The 19,067-nt window shown below is 40.5% G+C and overlaps 1 protein-coding gene across 1 annotated transcript in view; it reads right to left on the bottom strand.

Annotated features, from left to right (window-relative positions):
* NRXN3 (neurexin 3) overlaps positions 1-19,067 on the bottom strand; it is a 1,531,407-nt gene that overhangs the window by 797,756 nt on the left and 714,584 nt on the right. The window contains exon 8 of the mRNA XM_054513824.2: positions 4,743-4,862. Within this exon, the coding sequence (XP_054369799.2) occupies positions 4,743-4,862 (120 nt within the window). The remainder of the gene's footprint in view (positions 1-4,742; positions 4,863-19,067) is intronic.

The raw sequence follows: 19,067 nt of genomic DNA, 5'->3' as shown, positions 1-19,067 counted from the left end.
TAGAACAGCCATGTTGCCTCGACTCCTATCCACACATTCACTTCATATCTCACTGATGGTCAACAGCAGTTTACACACTAGCCCTTAGAGTGATAAAGTCTGTGAAGAACATAAACCTACAGAAAATTTGTCCAAGTTCAAGCTGTATCTTCCTACCAGGCATATACTAGACGAGCATATAGGCTCTTGAGGACGCACTGCCTGGGTTAGGTAGCTTTTCTGTGCCTCAGTTTCCTATCTGTGAAAGAGGTAGGAAGTTTTCAGGATTACCAGTATCAATTCATAAAAACTACTTAGAACGGTGCCCAGTGCTTAAATTATTAGCTATTAATTATTCATCATTCTTTTTTTTTCCTTTCTCTGAAATGCGTTAATAATTTTCCGGTATTTTGATTGTCACTCTTTTACGAGAACACAATCTCTTTTTAAGTAGAAACGACTTCTCACCTCTTCTGTATGTCCTGTGTGTTTAGCAGGGGGCCTGAGCACAGCAAGCATCCCTCACATCTGAGGAAGGAGGTTGTATTTGAGACATTTGCTTTGGAGTCAGAGTTGGGATCATCACCATTTCTACATATGAAGTTCCTAGTCAACACTAAAAGCTTAGCAAAGAAATAACAGGAAAGACTTAGAGGAGGCAACTTGACCTCCCTTGGCTCCCAGACATGGGGAGGGAAGTTAAGAAAATGAAGGCTTATCAAGTCTCAGTAAAGAATGCATAGTTTGCCCACAATCCTTCAGCACCACCACTTCCATACCCTTTTCATCACAATACCGAAATTTTTCAAAAGTGTGTGCTGTAAATTGTTCTAATATTGATGACGATGATGATGATGATGATAATAATAATAATAAAAGTAGTTCTGGAGCCAAATAAACTTGCTGAACACTTCACATGCAATTATCGATGATTAGCAATGTGTATCAGCATAGTAAAGACTCCCAGTAAGTGGGCGCCTGGGTGGCTCAGTTGGTTAAGCGACTGCCTTCGGCTCAGGTCATGATCCTGGAGTCCCAGGATTGAGTCCCGCATCGGGCTCCCTGCTCGGCAGGGAGTCTGCTTCTCCCTCTGACCCTCCCCCCTCTCATGTGCTCTCTCTCTCATTCTCTCTGTCTCAAATAAATAAATAAAATCTTTAAAAAAAAAAAAAAAAGACTCCCAGTAAGTCTTGCAATAAAGAAATCTACTTCATTCTGTTTAACCTAACATTTCCAAATTCCATCTCATCATGTTTTTTTATTAACAAGAGGAAAAAATTTTCCTTGGAAAATGACTTTTTACAGCTTGTATGTGCTGTATAAGGTAAGGGACAGAAAAGGAAGTCAGCATGAACCAGAGGAGTCAAAAGAGGGATGAATCTCTGAACTAGCAAGAAGCTCTGGGTGGAGTGGGTGGATCATGCAGCATCAGATCCCAGTTCTGAGGAGCATAACCCAAGTGAAGTATTCTTTTTTTTTTCAAGATTTTATTTATTTATTTGACAGAGAGAGACACAGTGAGAGAGGGAACACAAGCAGGGGGAGTGGGAGAGGGAGAAGCAGGCTTCCCGCTGAGCAGAGAGCCCGATGTGGGGCTCGATCCCAGGACCCTGAGATCATGACCTGAGCCAAAGGCAGACGCTTAACGACTGAGCCACCCAGGTGCCCCCAAGTGAAGTATTCTTTTAATTTATTCTTGATAATAGAAATCCAGCTCAATCAATCAGTCCATCAATCTTTATTAACTGTCAACTGAACTTAATACCTTTCCAGGAATACATTGTATTACAATAAATGAAAACCACCTGGCTAAGGAACATTTCTTTCCTTGCTATTGATTTCTTATGAGTGTGACCTATTCTTTGCATCATTTCTACAAACTACCTGAAAATTTGACACTCTAGGGGACCTTAAACAGCATGAAAGGGATTACTAAATAAGCCAATAAGATACTACTTAATAACCTGAAGACTGTGTGGTATTTTAGTTTCATTGCCTGATTTTATGACTTCTGTGAGCTAAAATTAAAATTCCCAAACCCATTATCACTGTAAGAAGCAATCCAAGGTTGTAGCTCATAAGCAAAATAGCTCTTTTCTTCTCCCAGATTTCTTTATCCTTATGGCTGCTCTTTTCCATCAGCAGTAAAGTAGGGGATAAGGGTTGAAAATGAAAGAGCTTCATTAATTTCAAATATCAAATTACTGAATGACTCGGGCCTTCAATGGTGTAGTCCTGCTTTTTAATTATTAGCGGTAAGAGAAAGCACACTTTATAATTACCTTTATTCTAAAGTTTCTATAAAAGAATAATGACCAAGGGAGGCAATACACATTACTGTACCCTCAGTTCTGCAGTTCTTTATGACGACAGCTTTGAGGGCATGCAATTTCCTGGGAAAATAAAAGAGATTCACGGTGCAGAGATCGGGGTGAGGTCGCCATCTAGTGGCTGCCATTCAAAACATGCATCACTGGGCTGCTGGGCTCAGCCCCAAGGAGCTAGCAAGGGATGTGGGAGACCTGCAGGCTCCTGCCTGCATTAACAGCCCACAGGGATTTCTTGAATAATTAATTCAAGATGGCTGAGGGTTCTAAACCATATAACCATTTTTACATCTCTTTGCTCACGTTCATTAAGTAAAGCTAAGTTACCCTTCAGACATGCAGAAGAGTAACCTTACCTCTCACTACGAAGGTGTCTATGTACATACAACCGGTGGGTTTTGGATACTTATTATGGTTCTATGGTTCTATGGTTTTGGATACTTATTATGGTGTCTATGTACATACAACCGGTGGGTTTTGGATACTTATTAAGCCTTCATTTTTGATGGGAGAGGGATGAGTGTTGTAGTCTTCACTAAAATGTACTCCTCACATTACCCTAATGCATCCCCTTGTATTTTTCCCATATCATAATACAAATCATTTTCTTATGATGGATTGTGAATTCCAGCAAGTAGCCTGATTTGGTGACATCACACAGACATGGATTTGGAGCTTAATTACACAGCTCTTTCTAAGTGCCATGTCCTCTTAAGTAAAATAAGAACACTTATCTTTCAAGGCAATGGGGAATTACAGATTTAAGGAGCTGATACATGTAAGATGGCTATCCCAGTATCTAATGCCTACTGGGCACTGGATATATGTCTCCTGCTCTTCCTCTATCTATAGACTCTTCTTATCTACAGACACACACACACACACACACACACACACACGCACATTCCTACCTACACGCATATATACATGGCTCTCTATAATTCCAGACTCCAGAATGATAGAAGTTCAGGCTCATGAATATAAAATTAAATTATAGGACCCCAAATTGCAGAACCTTTAAGCTGGAGAGGGCCTCAGCAGTAATAGGATTTCAGATTTAAAAATGAGGAAATGAGGAAAAAAGTTTTATCATATCTGTCCCAATGGCAAAAAGTATTTTAGTTACAATGACTGTATTAAATCCCAGGGATCCTGACTCTAACTTGATTGTCTTATTCACAGAAGAATCTAGAGAGTTTACACCACTGACTTCAACTGACAAAGACCAGACATGGTAAGTGACTTTTTCAACATCTGGCAGAGCATTCTCCCCAACATCTGGCAGAGAATTCGAGTCAGGGCCCAGATGTCCTGACATCAACAGCATTCTACATAATACTCCATGCTGCCCCCAAGTTTTCTTCTCCCATATGGACAAGAGTTCTGCCTAACAGAAGTGCACTGCTCTGGAATGTTAGAGTATAGACTTATTTGGAAACAACATGGAAGTTGCCCTCTCTCTTCCACCTTAGACCTCATTAAATTACCCATTAAATTGTGGCCAAAAAGCTACCTTCATAAGCCACTCCTGGTTCCTCCAACCCAAAATGATAATTTTCTCTTCTGACATGACAATGATAATCTTACCCATCCATGCTAGAATCTCATTACATACTTTTTGTCTTATTTTCAAATGCCTGGGTCCTATCTAATCCACTAGATTGGTTAATTATTTGAGGAAACAGATAATCTCTTGTGCTTCCTTCTTATCTTTTACATCCTTAGCACACTGCTGATATGTAACAGGCTCTCAAGAAATACCTATTGCTTATAATGAAAGCTCTGAATGTTCCTTTACATATGGATCTATCCGTTCATTCATCCGTTGCCCTCCTAGAATGTGAATAACACCAAGCCAAGGACTGGCCTATTTGTTCACTTCCCTATTCTCAGTGCCTTCTAAAGCAGTACTCAGTACAGGGTAGGTACTCTATTCATAACAATTAAATAAATGATGAAATAAATGAATAATTACTCAGCCCCTTCTAAGTAGCCTGTAGTGATCTCAGTACTTACTTTTACCTGTAATGCTCTGAATTTCTGGTTTACCCATCTCCCTCCCCTAGAGAGTAAGTCATTTATTGAAGGAAGAAACTGGTCATTGGGAAGATGATTGATAAGTGATTTTTGAATAAAGGAATAATAAAGGAGCTACAGAACTCTACATCTACTCTCCATCTACTCTATGCCTCAGGAGAGAGACCCATCAACATACAATGACAGTAATGGGTAAATTTTATAATACAGATCAATGAAAAGGGATTATGAAACTAAAGAAGACCTTCTTAGCCTTACCTGAGCTTGTCAACGAGAACATGTCACATGACTTCTGTTAAGCAAAATAAACATGTTTCAAAAAACCTTTTGCTCGCTGAATGACCCAGAGGGTGACAGGAGCAAAGAGAGACACATTTCCCTACATAGAGCTGTACTCACCCTCAGCCACATCATCATCCACGGTTAACTTAAGGCTTTTTCCTCTCCGCACCACCCGGACGGTGTGCCATTCATTGTCATTGAGCTTCTGCCCCGCATACAGGGTCTCAGGTCCTTTGCCTAAGGACGATGGTAAGTGCCAAAGTTAGAATCAATTCTGAAAGCAGCGATTATGGTATCAGAACTGTCAAAGCCACACTGACGCACAGAACCCAGTAGCATTCAAGGAATCATATACACGCCCCACCACCAAAGCCCATCCCAGTTTCACTGCCCCAACAGGATGTTCCACAATTGTGTCCAAATGCAAAAGTCTCAACTCATATGGACATTGGCAAAGCAGTGAAAGAAATAAGTGCCCTCCTTTGTCTACAGAGAGAAAGTTCTAAAATGCCAAGAGCAGTAATTATAAGAAACAGTAGTCAGCCATCATTTTGTTTTCCAAAGTCTTAGATTTCAGATGAATTTCTTGAAGATATAGGAAATTCATCATTCATTTTTAGAATCATTTGGTCACTCAGGCTTAATACACCAGTCTGGCTTTTGGAGAGTATACATCTATTGGATGAGAAAAGAGTTCTGTAATATATACTCTTAACTTGATATTGCCATTAACCCATGGTCCTATCAGAATTCAGCAACCATAGAAATCACAACAGTAATCATCATAATAATAATGTTGAGGTCTAACCCCCATGATTACCCCATGTAATGCTCCTGAAGGGAATGTGAGGGGCCCCAGACTTATTGTTCATCATCCTCCAAAAAGATCTAAAGATCTAAAAAATGAAATAATGTAAAATGCCAAAATCAAACGCTTTTAGGTCAAAAGAATGTTCAGGAGAAGGTGCCACCAGATAAAGGAATAAACCAAGTTGTCTCAAAAGATCCATGATCAAAATGCTCAAGAGGATGTTCAGGTGTACCCTAAGAAAAATCAGGTTCAACGAGGAATTATAGTATTTAGGTGCAGACGTGGCAAGATAAACACTGAGGCATTAAAAGAATTTGGTTAGTAATGGGGGGAAAATGTCATGTTTTGCTCAGCACTAAACTGAGATGTAAATTTAAAAGACAAAGAAGATTGCATAGAACCAGAGAACTTAGGCCAAGTTCCAAGTTCACTATGTGGATAGCTGAGCCCATGCAGAAAGACCCCGTGTGAGTCTTCCTGGATTAGTCAAAAACTATGTAGAAAGCCCTATCTCTGGAAACAACTTGGGAAAAAAAGATAAAATATATAACTGGCCAATATATTCCTATGATATTATGCATCTGAAATATTTCAGAATACACTTGGATCCAACATATAGGAACACAGTAGGGGCTTTAATGAGCACTTGTTGAACAACTGTTGTCTACATAGGTATTTATTTCTTTGGAAACCATCAAGTAAGGTCAATGCATTTTTATCTAATTTTGAAAGCTCTATTATATAGATTTCACTAGCCACTCCACCCCCTCTTCTGCCTCCAAGACTCCAAAACAGTATTGTATAAATTTAGGGAAGAAAATTTTAAAAAAATAGTATCACTTGGGTAAATATCTTCTAAACTAGGTAATTTTAAACTGTACCCTTTAATTCTGAATTATTAGTGTTGCTACTAAATGCTCTTTATAAGAGTAATGATGGGGTGCCTGGGTGGCTCAGTCAGTTAAGCAGCCAACTCTTGATTTTTGGCTCAGGTCATAATGTCAGGGTCCTGGGTCCAGCCCTGAGCCCCATTAAGCTCTGCACTCAGCACACTCAGCAGGGAGTCTGCTTCAGGATTTTTCTCTCTCCCTCTGCCCCTCCCCCGGCTCACTCTCTCTCTAAAATAAATAAATCCTTTTAAAAAAGAATAATGATAGCATTGAAGTTTGGGGAAATTTTCTTCTTAAAAATAAAGATTTTCAAAGTAAAAAGGTTTCTTTTAATTAATATGTATACAATAGATCATTTGTATTTTTTTTTCAGAATGTACCTATATCCCAAGTACAATGCAAATTCACAAGAATCCTAAGAAATCAATGAAGAAACTTAAAGTGGACCAAATGTACCCCAAATTGGGTATGATGCCATGAGATCAATGAATCTGAAGGTAAAAAAAATTCTATGATAAACCATTTTATATTCAATTTTAGCTGTTCTTTGTGAGTATGCCTGTCTTACTATTATCTAAAGCATATACATTGTAACAGAATTTTTCCTACATCTCACCTCATTAGATAGCATTGTTCATTATCTCATTAAATTCGGGTCTAAGATTGATGTTAACACTCAACTTTACAACAGCAAACCGTGCAGGCATTGAGAGAAAATGGGCCACATCATGTGGGTGCTTTGAAGCAAGAACAGATGTTCTCAGAAGAAACAAATCTGCTGTTGTTTTTGTGTGTGTGTGTGTGTTCTTATCCTCTTTATTCTACATGCAAATGCTTCAATAAGAAAGGGGAAAGTAAGGAAAGACGTAGGAAACATAGGCTATATTGTTAGAAAGACAGGCTATTCAAACATCTATAGGTAGCATCTGTTCTTTAGGCAGTGTTTGCACATCACTTAATTTTTATGATCGGGGACAAAGTAAGAGGGAGAAATACTAACACCAACATGGTGACAGTTAGCGACATGGCCATATTGGTGTCATATTAGTCATCGGTGTAAAACAAGATTTGCAATCAGCCCAGTGTGTTTTAAATGCTGCCGACGTTTTGCAGGGACTTGGAATTTTCCTGTGTCAAATTCAAAGAAAAATATTTAACTATCCTTTTGACTCTAAAACTTCAGGATGTGATAGTCTACAACCAAACATGTGGGAAAAAAGACCTGAACACCCTCATGCCCTTCTGCTTGGCTACAGTTGCTGTCTCCAACCCCAATAATCCTCGTGACTCTGCCAGGAGAAGAGAAAAAAAAAAATCCATACCCGTCTCATTAAAATGGTAGGGAAATGAATATTATCCAATATTCATTTTCAAGCAATAAATACAGAAATCCCAGTGAGCTTCCGAAAAAGTTTCAGCCTCCAAAAGTGGAGAGTCAATGGCATTTATCTTTAATCAAGCCAAAAGGTCAATGCATCCCTACCAGAGAGAAAGTGATGTTTAAACTCAGCTGGAAATGTAGGCAAACAGAGGGCAAGAACAAATCTAATTTGTAGCCTAAGCGTAAAACCGGATTGATAAGTAATACAAGATGTAGATACAAGCTGAAAGTTAAAACATACAAACCATCTGGTTTTCAAAGAAGGAGGATTTAGTCTAAGGAAGACTTCTCTGGCCGATTCAAGCACAGAGCCAGTGAAGCAGCATCAGTTAAACAATGAATGTAAAGATAAGGATCAGACAAGGAGGAGAAACTTTTTGTTGTTGTTGTTGGAATTTAAAATGGAACTGATAGGACTTTAATTTTTAAAAAATTTTTAAAAAACCTCAGAGCCATTAATTTTCCTCCATTGTCCTTTTTCTTTTTTGTAGCTAGGAGAAATGTGATCTGTGATTAGGTACATACTGGATGTATCTAACAGAGGCATGCTTCCTTTTATAGCTTAACTAGTAAATATTGATCACACACACAAAAAGAAATCAACATTTGATTCCCTTTAGGTTGCTTAGATCATCACTGTTTGATCTAAATACAGGAAGCTAAAAACTTATCTGACACCCTATAGCTGAATTTCCCAAGTAATGACCTCTGTGACCAGAGTAAAGAGGCAAAATCACAGTTGAAGATTTCCGGGATGCAGAGGTCTGTAGAAGTGAGTATTCAATTGTATTCAAAAGAACCTTTAATGAATCTTTTGGGCGATACCACCCAAATTCCCATTCTTGACCTAGTCTCACTGCAAACTCATTTGGCATCATCTCTTAGTTAAGACTTGCCTCACCAAAGATGATCTAATTTTCTGACAGACATGGATAGGAAGGAGTCATCACAGATGAAAAATACAAGATTTATTTTCTTGACCTATCCTACAGTAACCCTGTGGGAGGCCTATTTCTTTAAGAAGCCAGAACTAATAGTAAAATCAAAGTGAAAAGTTAGGAGAAAAGCATTCTTTGGGAGAGAAATCATTGCTGATTGCTTGGAGGAAGATGACGCTCAGATATTAACAGATTGTTCCCTTTGAGGGGACAGGGAATGGGAGCGTATGGGGAAAAAATCTGTATTTGGGTATCTCTAAAGGCACACATCTTCACAAGGTGGACTTTGGCTCTTCATGATTTTGAACCTACTTAGTTGTTTTCTTTTTATTTTTTGTTGTTGCTTTTTGGTAGACTCTTCATAGAACATGAATTTGTTATTCCCCCCAGGAGCAACATAACCCGCATAACTATAAGATACCCGAATATGCATTAGTTTGTTAATAAATTTCTAAAACCTGCCCAAACCAACTAAACCAGATGGTTTTGCTCATACACAGGGAGTAGAAATTCCTTCCAACTGCCACAAAGTATTATCTCCAAAAGTGGGTGGATAAGACTGGAAACTTACTTTGCTTGGGGTCAGGGGACAGGGGTTAAGAGCACACTCTCTATACCATAATCACTTTGCTTTACTGGAACATCTTTCTATTTGTGCAGGAGAGAGAAAGAAACAACAACTTGATTTCCCGTGGAACTGTGTTTCACATGAATCAAAATTTCTACAATGCATAAAAAAATATGAAATTCACTCCCTTAGAAAGGTATAGCAAAAGGCATGTGATTATACATCTAAATGGCATGATAAATAAATACTCGAAATGACTGTGTTAGGTTTAATGAACACCAAAAAATATTTAAAAAGAGAAAACTTACCTTCATTTCCACAAGCACCCTAGGTTAGGCCAGCTGAGCTATGACAAAACCTAGCTCAGCTAGGCTGAGAGAATAGATTAGGCAATTAAAAGCAGGGGTGAGTAGGGCAGTGGGACTATAGACTAAGGAGGGTGACAGAGAAATGGGAAAGAAGCATCTCATTTTTTATCCAAAGCAGTTTCAGGTTCTGGTTGTTTTCTTCAGGTTGACAACCCAATGGAGAATAAGAGGTGTTTTGTTTTTATAAACTCATTTTTTAAAAGATTTTATTTATTTATTTATTTGACAGAGAGAGACACATAGAGAGAGGGAACACAAGCAGGGGGAGTGGGAGAGGGAGAAGCAGTTTTCCCGCTGAGCAGGGAGACCGATGTGGGTCTCGATCCCAGGATCCTGGGATCATGACTTGGGCCAAAGGCAGATGCTTAACCGACTGAGCCACCCAGGCGCCCCTAAATTCATTTTTCAAAAGCATTCATTTTCTTTGAAAAAAAAAATTTAAATCGTTTACTTATAGAGGCAATTTGGTGAAACACCTCAAATAGGTCCTTCCATTCTCACTGGAGTCCTCAAAACTCAGAAAGGGCTGTCACTTCCAACAACAGAAGTGAACATAGAAAGTTTTCTGGAAGTCTTCTGTTAAGAAGTCTCCCAGCAAGGTGTGTGAGAAAGATGAGTGACCCAGTTATTCAAGCTGAGTACATGTATCCTCCTGGAGACCCTGCTTCTCGTTAAAACCCCCTAAAAACACCATCAATAATTACTGGGCTTGAGCAAGCAAATGGCCCATCAAGCCTGCCACATACAAAATACTCATCTATGGGCTGCCATCCCTTTTCCTTGGGCTCATCCTCCACTCTGCTAATAGAGCACTGTTGCTAACCTCTGGCAGCGTATCACAGAGCAAATATTAACTGAGCAACAATATGGGATCAGGCACCATGCCAGGGTGGAGGATGGGAAGGAAATGAGACAGACAAGGTCCCCCTGCCCTTACAAAGTTTACAACCTGGTTGGGAGAGGGTAAGGAGGAAGGACAATACCCAAATGAAAGACCATAAGATCATTTCAGATGGGGTTGAGTTCTATGAAGAAAATGAAACAGGGTGATATGATGAAAAGTAATTTGGGTGGAGAGTGGGAATGGAGGGTGGGCTACTTTATTACGAGTCTCAGCAAGGCCTGTCCGTGGGAACTTCTCCACTCTTGCCCTGAGTATGTGGTTGGATGGACAGCTCCTAAGTGAGGTGGTCAGAGCAGGCTTTTCTGCAGAGATGCACTGATAAGGTGCCAGACGTGCAGATATCTGAGTGATGGGAAGAGCAAGAGCAGAAGCCCAGAATACGCTTGGCATGTTAGAGGACCGATGATAACAAAAAACCCCATTGTGGCTGGAGCTGGTACCCAAGGGAGAGAGTGTGGTGGGAGAGAAGGTGAAGGAGTAAGCAGAGGCCAGATCCTAAGAGGACCGAAAGGACATGGTACAGAACCTGAATGCTCTTCTAAATGCATCTGGGAGCCAGTGGGAGGTTTCAGGCAAGGGGATCCTATGATTTAACTTAAGTTTTAAAAATCATTCTGGTTGCTATGGGTGCACTGGATCCAAAACAGCCAATAATGGAAACAAGGAGATCTCGGGGAAGCTGCTAAAGGAAGGAAATGATGGTGACTTGGTCTAGGAAGGTAGCAGGAAAAATGGAGGTGGTGAGTTTGGGGGTGCATGTTAGAGGTGAGGTCAACAAGACTTGAGATTGGTTTGGAAGGTAGACTAGGGGCAGGAGAGGAATTCACAGTGACTCCTAGATTCAGTCTGAGAATGCAAGTGGTCAAAGCACCCTTGACTGAAAAGGCAGAGATTCCAGAAAATTTAAGACATGCCTGATCCTACCAGCCAACGGAGCTTGCTCCTGTCCCCTGCACCTTTCCTACACAGCATCAATCACACTCAGCACCAACTCCTGGCAGCCTTCTACTGCTCAGAAGTGTGGCTCAAAGTTCACTGATTGCAAGATTTTCTTAGCACGGTGTTAATCTGCACCTTGGGCCACCACTGCCTACTGATGGCACAGGGTTACTAGGCTCCTGCTGTCTTTCTTACCCTCCCGTCCCCTCCCCTCCCCTCCCCTCTCCTCCCCTCCCCTCCCCTTCTTTCTTTCTTTCTTTCTTTCTTTCTTTCTTTCTTTCTTTCTTTCTTTCTTTCTTTCTTTCTTTCTTTCTTTCTTCCTTCCTTCCTTCCTTCCTTCCTTCCTTCCTTCCTCCCTCCCTCCCTCCCTCCCTCCCTTCCTTCCTCTCACCCTTTCTTTATTCTTGCATGCTTTCAGTTATGTGTGCTGGCCCCTGCTTGGGACTGGAACAAGATGTGTGCCTAACGTGACAAAGCAAACCCTGGCAGCCCATTCAGTTGGATCTCTAAATTGCGATCACAGTGTAAAATGAACCCTCTCATCTCAGCTAGGAGAATAGCATCTCAATTTTGAAATGGAATGAATCCAAGGCAGATATTTCTCCAAAGGAACAAATGACTCCACAAAAGATGAGAAAGAATCCTGCCCCCAATTTACTGCCCAAATCTCTACCTTAAATCATAAATTTACAGCATTGCTTAGGAGTGGTGAGCTGAGGACAGGCTCAAGATTTCTTGTGATAATCTCTATGAAGCCACTTTTCAAAAGATGAGGGCAATTTGCTCAGGGATAGGCAGAAAGATGTTTTTGTAGATATTGATTCTACTCGTTTAAAAAAATAAAAACTTTCTAAAATATACTAATACTTTCCCTACCATTATCATGATATAATTAATACAAATCAAGCTGCTCTTGATGATTTAAAACATTATTGTGCCTTAGGGTCTTTCTGACTATGTGATCTTATTGTTTAGGACTAAAGACACAGATTTTGAAGATGATGGCAACTGAGCTAAAGAGATCTGAACCAAGATATGCACTAGAACCTGCTCCCCTAATATCCTCCTAACCAATGCCTATTGAAGCCTGTTTCCTTCTGAATCGACTCCTTGGTAATAAAAAACAGAATAAAAAAAATGTCCAATTATGAGTTGAAAGGTATAATTAATCCTAATAATTAATATTTTGCTGTAAATAGGAATTAAGGAAGGCATAATATATACATCTTCCATTACTCCTCTTTTGTAGACTTTCACAACTTTCCTACCTCCACCCATCCTTTCCTGGTCCCCAACCCTCCCAGTTGGGAGTGTGTGCCTCTTCAGTAACTCAGCTGCATTTTTCCTCTATAAATCATCACTCTGTCCCTGCTATTACAGATATACATATACATTTGTTTATATTCACTGCCTCCATGTCTGTGCCCTTTGAGGGAGGACATGCTACCTTTATAATCCCCAGCAACTCAGCAGAGTACCTTACACCAAGAAGATGGTCAGCATACTAGGGAAAAAAAAAAAAAACTAGTAGAAGAATAAATAGAATTAAATTGACTACATATCAAACTAGTAAGCAGGTTGAGGGAGGGAGAAGAAATGCAAGAGGAGCAGGAGAGAGTTGCAGACTGTATTTTAGCAATAGAATAAACTGGACCAATTTGGGAAGATATTCAGTACAGTAATAAATACATATAACTGAATTAATGAAATTGGATGAAAAAATAAATAACAGTGAATTTATTGAGGGTGGAGGAAGAGAAAAAAGAGGGAGAAGAGGTTTACATGTTGCATTTTGGCAGCTGAATGATTTAGGCACTAATTCCTAGTTCATCTTGGAGCTAAAAGACACCATATATAAATAAATAAAGACACTACTTTTCATTTTAAATATATTTTTTTCCCAGTTAGAAAAAAAATACAGTTTTCTGAGAAACTGGTATGAGGATGAAAGCAACACTGATAAAAAGGTACCAGTTACTCTGCATACATGATCTTATTTAGTTTCCCAGTATGAAGCTGATATGGTTTTCCTCAGCTATGCAAAGAAAGAGGTAGCACAAAGTGCCACAACCTGCCAAGGTCATGCAGCTACAGAACACAGCCCCCAGTCTGTCTGCAAAATGTCTCTGCTGCACTTTGTTCTCGCAGCTTCATTACGGGTATGCCCCTGGGCTGACCCTGTCTAGAGATGTGAGGAGGAACACAGTGAGGGAAGGGAAAGGACATGGGAGGAGCGGGAGAGTACAGTGAAATAATAAACAGAAAAATCTAATTTCGGGATCAGTGACAAGTAGGACCTGATTTCACCTTTTTTTTTAATTTACTTCTAAGACAAGGGTCAAGCCCCAACCTAGTAATAGAGCCGAAAGAAGGTGAAAGGTTCTATTGGAGATGAAAGTGGAGGGTAAATAGATCATGTCTGTGTGTCCCTGCAGCAGACACTTTGGGCCCTGCATCATGTCCCCTGGGCCAAGCTCAGATTTCAGCCATGGCAGCAGTACCGCTGACGGCCCACACAGAGCCCAACAGTCCCCATCTCAAGGCAGGGGTGCCTTCATTGCCTGCATGCAAGAGCAACCAAGTAGTGGAAGGAAGGTGATGGGGCTGTCAAACAATGGGAGGGACAAAGCTAACAGATTAATTCCCCCAAATCTGTCCTCGGAGTGGACAATTCTTGGAGGCATTCATTACAACACCCTCCATCTCCCCCGCATCCACTTGACCCACAGCAGAAAACTTAACGATGGATACTCCCATTGGTGTTTCTTCCTCCACTGATCATCCTCTCTGCTCCTTCACTCCCACTTTTGGGGATCCTGCCCAAATAAACCATCTGACCCGAGTCCTTGTCTCAGGCTCTACTCTCAAGGGAACTCAGGCTAAGGCGACACACAGTGCTTGATCATTTCCTCCTTAGTAACTCAAACATTACAACAATCTTGTGAAGTAGGGACTATCAATGCTTATGATAAGATCCAGAAAGGTTAAGTGACTTTCCCAAGGTCACAGGCTATTAAATCATGAAACTGAATCAAGAATCCTGGCTTCACAGATGGAACTCCACAGATAGAGCTCTCCCCATTAACCTCTAGCTTCCTAAAGTCTATGAAGTCCAAAAAGAACAGAAAACAGTGGTCTGCTATCACCATTAAGGAGGGGCTATGGTTGCAAATTACCAAATACTGACCAAACTCTTGAGGTTTTGAGGAAGTGCATAGGTCTCTGAGGGAAATCACCAGGCTCTCCACCGTGAGGATCCATTAAGGACCATGGAGGGTTTTTGAGAAGGTGAAATCACCATCACTCTTAATTAGCTTAGGTTTATTCAAGACAGAAAGTAAGTGATATGGTCTCCATACCCAGAGTCCCTTCAGGCTCTATGTTGCTAAATCATCACCATATCCCATATGGGGAACTTTATTTTAGATAGAAAGATACAGTCACTATGTTTTAAAAGATCCCTGAGACAAAGAGCTCTGTGAAATGGCATTTCTGTATCAACCCCCATGTGTGCAGCACCTCCTTTCCACAATAGAAAGTACTAGATCTGAGGTAAGAATGGAAAAGGAGTGATATTTCTAGCCTATCTCCTTGGGATGATAATTGCAAGGTCTTTCGGCTTATGAGACTCATCAGATGGCATTAGCTGATCACCCACTGTGAACAGATGCAGTTGCCACACAGGATGGCCCTGTCACCTGGGTGCACCCTTTTATCCTCTTAACATCTGCTTTGTGCAATTGGGGGATCCAGGAAGCTAGATTAGCAGAACAATCACTCTATTCTGGCCCTAGTTCACGAAGACAATGATCCTTCTCCCTCTTAAAATAGTATGTATGTAGGTTTGAAAATATGAGAAATTATAGCTCTCCATCTCACTAGAAATATCATCTCTTTATGGTACCCACTAAAATAAAACTTGCAAGACAAGCACATAGAGGAAAAAATTAAAACCAGAGCGTTAATAAAAATAGATCAAGGATATTTTAATTCAAATGTATTTGTCTCCCTTGAAGTCAGACTTAAAGGCAACTGGTTCCTCAGCAAGTGTGGCCTTGGGCAAGGCATGCGAGTGGCTACCTTGTCAAATGTGACTGATTTCCATGTGCTGTCTTTACAACTTTGTGCAATGGTGTGGATACAGCAGGGAAGTGAACTTCAGACTGCTGACTGTTCTATCCATGCACCCTGAATTCCTGATTAAGCTGAGGGCATCAAGTAGAGGAACTGTTCCTATTAAACAGGGTGAAATCACCACCCCTCTTCCAGGTTGTATAAAGGAAGATGAGTTTAACTGAAAAGTCCTGTACCTACTACAAATGCATTGTGGAAATTTCTGAGGGTGCAAAGATAAAAAAACACAAGGAGCTCAGTCTCTGGAAGTGTTCCACAAGTAAAAACTAATTGGGTGGAAGAAAGGGGTACAGAAATATGCACTGGATATCCTGCTAGTGGGGTACCTGGTCTATCTGGAAGTCTGAGTCGTTAATTATTCTTTTGCTTCCCATTTTCATGCAGGACTACATAGATCCTATGAGGCAGGGACCAATACCTTCATTTTTGTGCCCTTCACAACTCCAAATACCCCTGTCCTTGGTATGCAAAGTGAATTCTCAAAGTTGAAGAGTAAACGGTTATGTTTCTTATTCTTTTCATACTTGCATTAGACTTTGCTAATAACAGCAAATATGCATATTTTACTTACCAGCCAGCAGCCACTGGATACCATTTTGAGTGCTTTATCTATATTAATTAATTTTATATTCACATCAATCCCATAATGTTGTCATGATTATAGTACATGCTGACAAAAGACGCTGTCCCTTCCTATCAGCCTTTTCCTAATAGGTCCATCCTTCCTGGAGAATTAGATTTCCTGCCCCATTATGTCAGGCACTTTGTGTGACTTGCTTCATTGCCAAAGAAATATGAGCAGAAGTGGTGTGGGCCACTTGGGAGGTTTAAGAGCTATTACATGGCTCTGCCACCTCTCTCTCCCCTTTGCTACAGATCCAAGAGGTGACAGATGAGGGCTGTTTCTTCAGCCAGGGTCCAGAAAAGAAGAGAACATGAAGCAGAGCTGCAGCAGAACCATGATGAACACTAATGTGAGTGAAAAGGAAAGCTCTGTTCTTTAAAGTCACTAAGATTGCTGGGAGGCATTTGTTACTGATCAGGGCTGACGGATACATAGGTCCTATTAATATCCATACTTTACCCTTGAGAAAACTGAGGCAGAAAAAGGTTCAGTCAATTTTTCAAGGTCACTTAATTAGTAATTTCTGGGACTTGAATCTGGGCAGCCTGGTTCCATCTGGGCCTTAACTACTACACTACACAGCCTCTATTGGATAAGGGATGAACCAAAGATGGCTAAGAGATACAAAGATAAAGCCCCACAGTGAAATATTCTACACATGCCCAACACACACACACACACACACACAAAATATATATACATCTATTAAGCCAATGAACTAGCTAAATGCAATGACCATGCCTTTAATTTCCAGGTGGACAGAAGACAAAAGCAAAGAAGAAAAAGAAGGCAAAATAAAATGGAAGAAGAAAGAAACATATAGAGAAAATGACAGGGGAAAAAAACAGATTTAAAAAATCTCAGTATTTGTCAAAGTGTTCAAGGAAAATCTCTCTCCTAGCAAAATAAAACTCAAGATTTTTAGCTTTAAAATGCTGCCAGAACATAGAACAAATAAAAGTGTTTAGAAGCATGTATTTTGAACATTATCTGGGTTTTTCCACTTTAATAAAATGAACTCTTCTGTTTGTGAACAAGATAGAGTGGTAAGTGGCACATCTCACCCAGGGGGATGCCACTCATATGCATGCAACAGTCCTGTCATTTTAACTTTCAGATGTTTCAGAGCTGCTAAGGAGTAATCGAGGCCCATGGTTCCCACATTTTAAACCTGATAAAAAGCATCTGTGGATAATGCTAAGAATTCCGATTCCAGAACTCCAGACTTTGTGTCTTTGGCCAACTTTTCCTTCTTTCCTCAATGTTGTTTTGTATTTTGATTTTTTCCAGGTTATGTCCTATGCTTCTCTAATCTTCCCAACCCTCTCTCCTCCAGTATCTCTCTTCAGGTCATCCCCCTCCAGTTCCTCAAGCCGTGAAGCTGGCAGTCATCCTGGACTCTCCCTTCTCTTTCACTTCCTGCATCCAAACCACAGCTGGGGCAGGCAGTCCATTCCCCTAGGTGAGGCCTGGATCTGGAGACAGCAGGCCTTGGGGTCCTCATCTGATATTACAGAGTAAAAGCCCCTGAGACTCAGAGAATTTGAAGCAATGCAAATGAGGGCATTTAAGGTGAAAGTGATGGAAATCAGATCCAAATCCTTACGGCTGTGACCCCAAAGCCATGTTTTATCCATACACCTCAACTTTTCCATGAGCCAAATATTTGTATTGGTTAGTACATCAGCACTTGAGATCAATACCAGTAGCTAATAAAATAATATTGTTTATAGGTCATTTAGAGCTATTTACGATTTTTAAATAGTATGCCCTTATCAACAACTGTTTTGCAAGAGAGAATGCAAAGACATTCTCTCAAGATACCCATTTTTGTTTCTTTTTATACATTACTGGGAATTTTTTTCCCATTTTGATCTATTTGGCAGATTTTTAGGTACCAACCCCACTTGGAAAAAAGTCATTTCAAATGCATAATTCAGTAAGCTTATTATTTATTCTTTCCAAGCCTTTCATGTCTGGTATATGGGCAGGTCTGAATCACTCCTCATGGCTCCCATGGATGGTGACAGAGGCTCAGTGAGAAGACAAGAAGCATTCAGAGTCAGATACAGGGCTGCTGAAGATCACAGGAAAGCCTGGGAAAACCAGCAACAAGACTGTCGGAGGCTGGTGCTAAGCTAGCTGAGGAGGCAGGAGGAAATGGTGTTCTGAATTAGGAGGGACTGGGGAGAGCTTATGTGGTGGTTCCATGCTTAAAGGATGGAACTTTGTGGCCATTGTCAATGTGGGGTGACTCAAGAGGACAAACCCACACACTGCTTCCAGAGCTGTATACACTATATTGACTCCTCACTGTATTGTCTACTCAGATAACCTTCTACGTCCAACCCAACATCAGTCCACTGATAGTTCTCTCCATTCTCTGACCCAGAAGCAAGCTCTTTCAGAGAGTCTAAGACTCTAAATGAGGCTTCCCTTCCATACCCTTTTGTCTAATGGTGGATCTTCTAGAATGCAAAACACTAAGAGAGGGTCCTTGTCCATTTCAGAGGGTAACTGGACAGTTCCAGAGCTGGCACAGGGGTGCTGGGGCAAAGGGCTGCAGAAGACTAGGAGGGACGATGGGGCATGAAATAACTGCTCTACTTCATGTTAGGGCTTCATATTTAATTCTCACAATCCTGAGACGTTAGCATTGTAATCCCACTTTATAGATTATAAAAGTAATAAAGAGGGATGTTACATTATCTTGGCCAAGAGCAAATAGCTAGTAAGCAGAACCAAAGCCAGGACTATCTGAGGGTCAAGTGTTCATTCTTATACTAAATTGCCTTCTACAATGGACGAGTAATGTGAGTTGTGGATAAAAGCAGACCTATGCTGCTTCTGTAGGAGCAGGAGTGGAGATTTGGGGGCAGCAATG

The sequence above is a fragment of the Mirounga angustirostris genome, unplaced genomic scaffold (genome assembly GCF_029215605.1).
Source record: "Mirounga angustirostris isolate CCGP_5_RB_7025 unplaced genomic scaffold, mMirAng1.0.hap1 SCAF_9, whole genome shotgun sequence".
Classification (NCBI taxonomy): domain Eukaryota; kingdom Metazoa; phylum Chordata; class Mammalia; order Carnivora; family Phocidae; genus Mirounga; species Mirounga angustirostris.
The sequence above is the reverse complement of the archived record's forward strand: the minus strand, read 5'-3'. Positions and strand labels throughout refer to the sequence as shown.